This window comes from Diabrotica undecimpunctata, chromosome 1 (assembly GCF_040954645.1).
Source record: "Diabrotica undecimpunctata isolate CICGRU chromosome 1, icDiaUnde3, whole genome shotgun sequence".
Lineage (NCBI taxonomy): Eukaryota > Metazoa > Arthropoda > Insecta > Coleoptera > Chrysomelidae > Diabrotica > Diabrotica undecimpunctata.
In genome coordinates this window covers 142,894,088-142,902,833 of record NC_092803.1, presented here as the reverse complement: position 1 = coordinate 142,902,833, position 8,746 = coordinate 142,894,088, and the positions used below count along the sequence as shown (strand labels likewise).

Below are 8,746 nucleotides of genomic sequence, written 5' to 3'. Positions count from 1 at the left end.
TTTTAAATTGGTATTTTCACTAAAATTATAGTTTCAACAAAAATGCCTGACTATGCCTGTTTGTATGTGTAGGCTGATCAGGCACAAATAGGCCTAATCATGCAGATTCAGAAATTCAGGCAGGAAGAGACAGACGGCATATCCAACAATTAAGATCAACCATGATAATATAATTACACAATTTATTTAATTTTTTGCTTTCAACTTGCAGAAACATGTTAGTTGATACAAACAAAAAACAATTACAAAAACAAAATTTTTTTGTATTTAGCATTGATTCCTTAGAATTTATTACGCGATAAATGATACATGCAAAAGAGCATACCGGTATACATCTGAGTTACAACATTCCGTACTCTACTGCCGTATTCACTTTTTTGCATTAATGTCCCTATCCCGAGAGGAAACACTGTGAAAAATAAAAAGTAATGATGATTTGCTTAAATATTTGTTCCAAAGTAAACATTTATTTTACAAACAGTATTATTGTACTATCCAATTGTCGATAAAATTCACACGAACTACGTTGTAATTATTTTCTCACCAATAAATTATTTCTAAATTTGAATAAGAACCTTAATAACCAATTAATCACTGACACCAGAAATCAAACATGACACATAATTTTTATTATTCTTCACTATTCACCATTAAAATGTAGATTATTATGACATAGTGAATTAGCATAATGTAAGTTTATTTCAATATCCAAAGATATTTTAAAATACTTATCATTAGAAAAACAAATATTGTCTAAACATAAACCTTAATTATCACATAAAGTTAAATTTGTTGTTAATTATAAGTTTTTGATAATTTATTTATACAGGAAGGAGTGTAGGGTTAATTTTTTTTATTTATTTTAGCTTATTTAAAAAAATAAGAAGCTTATTTAAAAAAGGTTGTTAAAGATTTTGCTGGTGTGGTAATTTGGAGTAAAAGTCGCTGCAGACCGTTTTCGTTGTCAGCTATTAGCACTGCATGGTTTGAATAACATAAAATGTTATACTACTTAACAGCAATAACTGTAACAGCAATAGAATTAAACATATTCTTATAAATATTCAATTGTTGTAGAACTATCGCATTAACCGAAGCTGCCAGGATGGGCTTTATTTATTTCTTTTACCTGTTTTTGATCGTTATTGTTCATTTTGTTTATTTCCGTTATAGAGAGTTGTACGATGAAAAACTCGTTTTTGTTGTTTGAGTGTTCAGTTTGCTCAAAAAATTAGTTTAGTATTGTTAGAAAAGTGTTTTTTTAAACTTTACTTCCTATATATTTTATAAGACTCAACTCCACCTAATAATTATGGCTATATGGATGTGCAAATATTCTATGGATAATGCACAATAGTAGTCATAGTATCATAGCAGGCAATTAAATAAAAAACCTAGTTTAAGCAAAACTTATATGACATTGATATTTATTACGTCAATATTATTAAGAATGAATATTAAATATTTTAAAAAGATGAAATAAAAATATGTAATTTGTTGATGAGTAGGAACCGGTTTGAAAATATTTTGGCATTCTTATTTGATGATAGAGAAGCTCGAAGAATAAAAATATCAGTGGAAAAACTTCTGATTCGTGAATACTTTAAACTGTGGACCAGTTATCTACAGTTCCATTGATGTCACATAAGCCAACCAAATATAGCATTAAAATGAGGACAAACTTTGAGAGCGTTACATCTTATGCGTGGAAAAATAAGACAGAATAAACGTGAACTTCCACTAAGCATTAAAACAACCAACGAACGAGAAATGCAAAATAGGGAAAACCGGGGAATTCTGCGCACCTAAGGTAAAATACTTACAAAAAGTTTCCTATGTGCAAACAAACTTCCATAATTTAACTACTGAAACGTGTATCTATTGGGAACGTTATTCCCATAAAAAATAGGATTAAAGTTTAACGGATTTTGAAGAAAAAAATTTACTTTAAAAAACTGTCATTTCGTGGCATTCCCCCAAGTACGGGGTAATTCTGCGTCGAACTAAATAAATCTTTATTCGAAAAAAAAAAAAAATTATTGTAATAAAGCAAATATTGTAAACAAAACAGATTTCTTAAAGACAAAATTAAAAAAAAAAAAAACATTAAAGAGATAATTTTACTTTCTGACTGTCTTTCGTTCGACCTTGGCACACTTATCGCATGTATAATTAACTGCTGAGTCCTAACCACTACATTCTGAATGAGTCCAATTCGAACATTACACAACGTTACCAAATTTCTTTGTCTCGTCCGAATTCATCGCACACCAAACACTCCTCATTTTCTAATGTTAGATCTACATCATCTGATTCATCATCATCACAAAGCTTACTCTCATCATAACTTTTAGACTCAGAATCATCAAAATGTAAGTTTCTAACTCCAGCTTTCTTGCGTACAGGTCGTTTCTTTGCTTTAGTAGCCAGTTTTCCTACCGCTCCTGTCGTTTTTTTCTTGGTTTCATTTTTTTTGGCCTCTTCAGCTTTTTCTTAATATTTCTCTTTTCTAGTTTTATTTCTAATTGCGTTTTTAGCAGTGTGGAAGTGAAAATTTCTGACTGTTGTTTTGCACGTGATTTGGAACTTTTCTTTATAAATTTGGAAGGAAGAGGAGCTAGCTTTTCAATGGGTATACTAGACTGAGTTTTAATATTTCCTGACGTTCCAGGCTGGGGCGCAGTTTGCTGGTTTGATTTCAATTTGGCATTATAAGATGGAGTCTTGTGCATAGTTTTATCACATCTCGATGGTCCCGTTTGGCGTTCGGTATTTCTAGGTGGAGTTCTCTGTATAGTGTCATCATATCCCGATGGTCCCGGTTGGGGTTCAGTATTTCTCGGTGGAGTTCTCTGCAGAGTTTCGTCACATCTCGACTGATCAAGGGCCCTGTCATCATTGGTAACGTCGGTTTCTAAGTCCATTACAACATGCATATCTGAAACTTCAGTGTGATCTATTAAGCTGAAATCATTTTCAGAGAATTTATTAGGATCTATGGGCCATATTCCAGCAATAAGGAACCCGGACATTTCTTTGTCCATCATGGCAACTCTCAGGTATGCTCCGTTAAAAATGGAAGCAAGTTCAAAATATGTGATCTTTTCATGAGTATGAGTTCTTAGATACAATCACACTCACGATTGAAATCATTCTTTAGGGGTCCAAAAAAAGTTAGGGCAAGAGGTTGAAGCCTGTGTGAGGTATGAAGGGGAATGAAACCATAACAATTCCGTGTGATCTGCAGTAAGTATAAATCTCCAAAGAAATGTGACTCCCATGGTTATCCAATATGAGAAGCACTGGATCTTATTTCGAGGCCTTTATATGCTGACAAAAATGTTTTATCCAATCGAAAAATAATTGTCCATTTATCCAACCGTTTTTTGAACATCTGTAGATGGCTCCAATTGGGCCTCCTCTCATTAATTGTGGATTTATACGTATTCGAGGGAATATGAACATAGGAGGGACAGCCAACAAAGTGAAGATTGCTGTGATGGTAGCCAACCTCCGATGGGAGACGGTACTGCAAGAAGAAGAAGGGACAAACTGTCCTGAAACATTTACAGCGCATACTATGGTAACATTTTCCTTCTTTCCCAATATATTACGGATCCTACTTGCTTTTGAACTTTTGGTGCCAAAATTTTTGATGGTTTCTGGACCGTAGAAATGCCCGTTTCATCTACATTAAAAATTCGACTCTCAGGAAATTTGAACTTTTCCATAACTGTGAGCAGATTGTTAAAAAATCGTTCAACCTCATCTTTATTGAATGCAGAAATGTAGTTTTGACTGATACCTTCGGGTTTTCTAACACTAATGTCTGGATGACGCTTTAAAAGGAGTTTTAACCAATCTTCACCAGCGGTCTTCTTTATCGAGTCGAAACGGTGTTTTATTTTATTCTCTTCGGCAAACCTGTATGCTAAACGCCTTAGTTCTGATGGTGTGACTCCAAAAAACATATTCGTCAACTTTTTAACATGGTTGGCTATGGTGGATTCCTGTTCATCATTAAAAATTGGTTTCCTGCCAAGTTTTTTTTTATGGCTATTGGACTTTAGTTTGTCACGTAGAGTGGATTCTGGAATATTGAATGATCGACCTACTTCTCGTATTTTTCGACCAGATCGTATAGCAGTGATCGCAGCTTTTAGTTCATCTTCTGTTCATTTTGATCTTTTAGTTTTCCGAACGTAAGCACGGGGCATTTTGGAATCTAAAATGCAATAAAAACACTATATGAGCAAAAATTCTTACACGGGGTAATACCTCGCAGCACGAAATTACCCCGACACAGCTGCGCGGTATTCCCCCTAAGTGAGTAACCTAACTTAACTTATCACTGTTCGTTAATGACTAAATAAAATGAATGCATTATTTTTGAATGTGAAATTATCTATACATATAAAGCAAAATAATCACTGAATAGTTTTAATGAAAATTAATAACAAAAGCACTTACCGCTTGTTAAAGATTAGTCGAAAATTACATCAAAGTCTTGAAAAACAAACAATCTGTGACCTTGTCTAAACCAATACTACGAATGCAGTCATATTACACACAAGTGGTCGGCTAGCAAGTACGAGACACCTCACTGTGTTGAATGTTGCAATACTTACGCCGTGTTGCCAAGATAATGATGCGCGATATTCCCCCGTGCGCGGTATTCCCCCTGTTTCCCCTACCTATTGTCTCTAATGTCTTAAAAAAAAACAGTCCGATGCATAAGACTTAAATGAAGGCACTAAGAAAAAACTCGAAAATTTTATTGCAGAAAATAATTTATAATCGATCGTCTTGTTTAAGATTTAAAACCCTCTTCGATGGTAAATTTTATTTTAAAACACAAAAACTATTTTTCCAAAAATACATAATTTTATGGGGAAAGGAACTACTGAAAGATAGAAAAAGCTGAAAGAATAGATACTTATTTAAAAACAAATTAACATTGATTAAGCCAAAGAAAAAATATCTAGAATATCAACTTAACCCTTAAGCTTCTCAAAGAAACGACTTTCTATCTAAAAATTGAAACGTCAAATAAAGAATTTTATTTTTAATTTGTGTTATAGTTTATTCGTCTTCCGGGTTTGGACCGTGTCATTTGTGAGTGACCCAAAAGTGGGTTCATCTCGACGTTTCGCTACAATTGTATGTAGCTTCTTCAGGAGAACAAAAAAGAAAAAGAAACAAAAGACAGGAAGATGGGTAGTTAGCAACGGTAACTCAGTTACTCAACGCAACCAGAGGCGAATACTAACTACCAAGATGGGCATTTGGTCACAGTAACTCAACTACTCAACGCAGCCAGAGGTGAAAACCAAATGCCAGGACAGGGATTCACGTCCAACAGCTCAGAACACTAACGCATCGAGAGGCAGGGAGTGAATCAAGTATTCGCCTCTGGTTGCGTTGAGTAACTGAGTTACCGTTGCTAACTACCCATCTTCCTGTCTTTTGTTTCTTTTTCTTTTTTGTTCTCCTGAAGAAGCTACATACAATTGTAGCGAAACGTCGAGATGAACCCACTTCTGGGTCACTCACAAATGACACGGTCCAAACCCGGAAGACGAATAAACTATAATTCTGACTCTGGCCGTGGAAGCCTACGATTTCATTTTAATTTGTGGTTTATTTCCAACAAGAATTTAATACCATTTTTGTGAAGAATAAAAAATAAACGAGAAAATGTCTTGTGCAATACAGTTAACTGAAATATTATGTCTTGTTGTTTTGAAAAGGTAGTACGGAAAAAAGGCGAACAAACCAGAATGGCAATAAGCTCATAAACACCACCGTAAAGATTTTTTTAATTATCTAGTGTTTTTTATTTTTGTAGTATTTTATGAATATTAATTTTGCATTTGAATCTGTTCTATAATCTGGATTTACACGAGCGAGTATTGACAGTAAACTTTTATAAACAACTTACAGTTGACTGAGTATCTTGATCCTTTTATTTCATACAATGTCGAGGAGATATTGGATATGTTCGTATATCGCGAGGACAGTGTTGTAACGTTATATATAAATTTTAGAACGTATTGATAATGTGAACATACATTTATTTTCTAAGCATGATTAGAAGAAATAAACATTGAGGAAGGCGAGGTAAAGGATGCATTAAGGAAATTCCAAACAATTATTACAGTTAATCTAAAAAATATTAAAACAAAACAGAATATTTCAAGAATGGAGATCGATCATTAAAATGGGAGACAAATATGACGCAGAAAATTACAGAAAAATTAATTTATTAAACAAAACACTAAAGTTAACAGCCAAAATAATAACTAGATTTAGGAAAATATACAAAAAAAATTAAAAATATGCGCTTAAATGCACTAATTTACCCCAAAATATGTATTAAAGATGCATTGCTTTTAGAAAATATGCATTAAATATGCATTGTTTTAGAAAATATGCATACTGTCAATGAAAACATATATTTAATAATGGTATATTAACTAATGTTTATTTTAATAATTAGAAAATAATATAAATAAATTTAAAAACTAAGTAGGTAATTTTAACGTACTAATGAATTGTATAGAAAGTAGTGACAAAGTAAAATATTAATGTATACCTCTTCGTTAGAATTATGGAAAAAATAAATTACCAAATGTTTTTCAAAATGTTCCAATAAAAACGTATGACTTCTATCTGTGCACTTATATTTGTTTACTGGGAAACTTCTTTCGACATCAACCGATTTAATGGGAGCATATTTTAAATTCACAAAAATATTTGGTTCTAAATCTATTTCTTCTTAAAAATTACCAACAAGAACGTCAGTAAGTTTTGGAAAACCATTATTTTTTAAAATTATAGTTTCAAATCTTTAAAAAATATCTTTTCCAGTATCACTTTAAATATTTTGACAAGCTGATCTAATTTCTTTTATTAACGCCATGCTTTCTACCCAGGATAACTTTGATTATTTTAATTTAGTAAAAGTTTTTTGAAGCAAACTGAAATCTGTATACTGAATGTATTGAATGAGAGTTACTGCTGAAGAACGTTGTTTTAAAAAATTTGTTTAGCATCTAGCAGAGATTGGGAACTTTTATCCGTTAAAGCGTCAATTATGTTTTTCAAATATACACAATAGCCTGAATAGAAAAAGCGGCTTTTAACCATGAAACCATGTTTCGCAACCCCATCGCATCGTGTTACAACGGGTCCTGGTGGAAGTGGAATATTTGGAAGCATTTCTTTATAAAGTTGAATTCTTATATGAGATTTGAGGAATACTTTTTTATGCTTGATATTAGTGTGTTTACAAAAAGAAAACTTTTTTCTAATTTCTTCCGCAGCTCTGTTAATTTCATGTGCTAAACAAGTAACTTGTATTAAGTTGGTATAAAATATTTTTAAATTTTAGTCTTGCCTTGACCAGAATATGATGCAGCATCGGACAAAAAAAGCAATCATTTATGGCTAGCAACAGCTGCAGGAACAAACAATTTTGATATTTCTTCTTGTACGAAACATGATATTGTTGCAGAGTTGGTTTTTTCTAATTGCTTGCATAAAATTAAATAGGATTTTGGAAAGACCTGATCGCTTAGAACACCAATCATTAAATGAGCGAGCGATATATCTTCCTGACGAATCAGTAGTTTCGTCAACACACACGTAGAAGTAATTGTTACTAATATTAGTTATTATCTATAACTGACGAGTACAACAAGTTGACATGGTTTCTCTTTAGAGTCCTCTCCCTTGGAATATTCAATTTACAATATTTTTTTAAAAAGAATTTAAGTTCTCATTAGATAATTTGGAAAGCGTTTTCGAAACCCATTTCTTTATAATCTTAAACTAAAGACATCAATAGAAGAAATTGATATTGGTATTGTATCAAAATTTAAATTTATTTAAAGGAGACACGAGATATAGCTTTAACAATAAGTTCATAAGTGCCTGGTTATCTGGTTAATATACCAGGTAGGGAAAACTGGAATCAAGGTGTACCCATATAAGCTGCTGCTACCTGGTGTACACGGATGGCTCAAAAAAATCGGAGGGTAAGGGAGCCTGCATAGTAGGGACAAATCAAGGGATACATTTCCTGGTGTCTATCTAAGGATGTGACAGTTTTCCACGCGGAAATAACGGCAATCCATCACTGCGTGGAAGAAATAGAAAGGCAACAAAAAACATTCCGTTCAGTTGCCAACTTCACAGATAGTCAGGCAGCGCTTAAGGCACTCAATTCTGTAGAGGTCAATTCTAAGCTAGTATGGGATTGTGTGGGACAAATACAGGCGAAACAGTTCATTACAGAAGATTCGCCAAAATGCACGGCAGATCTAATAAGCAAAGACAGGAAAACAGTCAAAGCTATAGTAGGTCTTCTAACAGAACACTGTAAGTTGAATAGGCACTTAAAGCTGATGGGATTATCAGATGATGACCTGTGCAGATTCTGTCACCTAGAAGAAGAAACAGCAGGGCACATTCTATGTCAGTGTGACAGTCTGGCAAATGTGCGGTTCTTTGCATTAGGAGAAGAAAATCCACCGGCAAATAGCTACATGGAGGGTACAGTCTCGAAGCTATTAGGGCTAGAGGACAACAATAAATCTGAAAAGGTCGCAGAGGAATAGGCCAAAAGGCCACCTCCGTAAATCTATCTATCTAGTTATACCATTATCTACGGTTAGATCAATATTATTTAAAATCCAAAATTTGATATAAGTTAACGTTTATGCATTTTATGCAATTTTTTGTA

At 33.2% G+C, this 8,746-nt stretch overlaps 1 protein-coding gene across 1 annotated transcript; it reads right to left on the bottom strand.

The window, feature by feature from the left end:
- Positions 1–2,182: 2,182 nt before the first annotated feature.
- LOC140440538 (uncharacterized) lies at positions 2,183–4,612 on the bottom strand. The gene is made up of 2 exons (XM_072530918.1): positions 4,471–4,612; positions 2,183–4,225 (listed from the first exon to the last, which is right to left on the bottom strand). The coding sequence occupies exon 2, from the start codon at positions 3,045–3,047 to the stop codon at positions 2,436–2,438; it is 612 nt and encodes a 203-aa protein (XP_072387019.1). The 5' UTR covers positions 3,048–4,225; positions 4,471–4,612; the 3' UTR covers positions 2,183–2,435.
- Between the last annotated feature and the right edge of the window lie 4,134 nt (positions 4,613–8,746).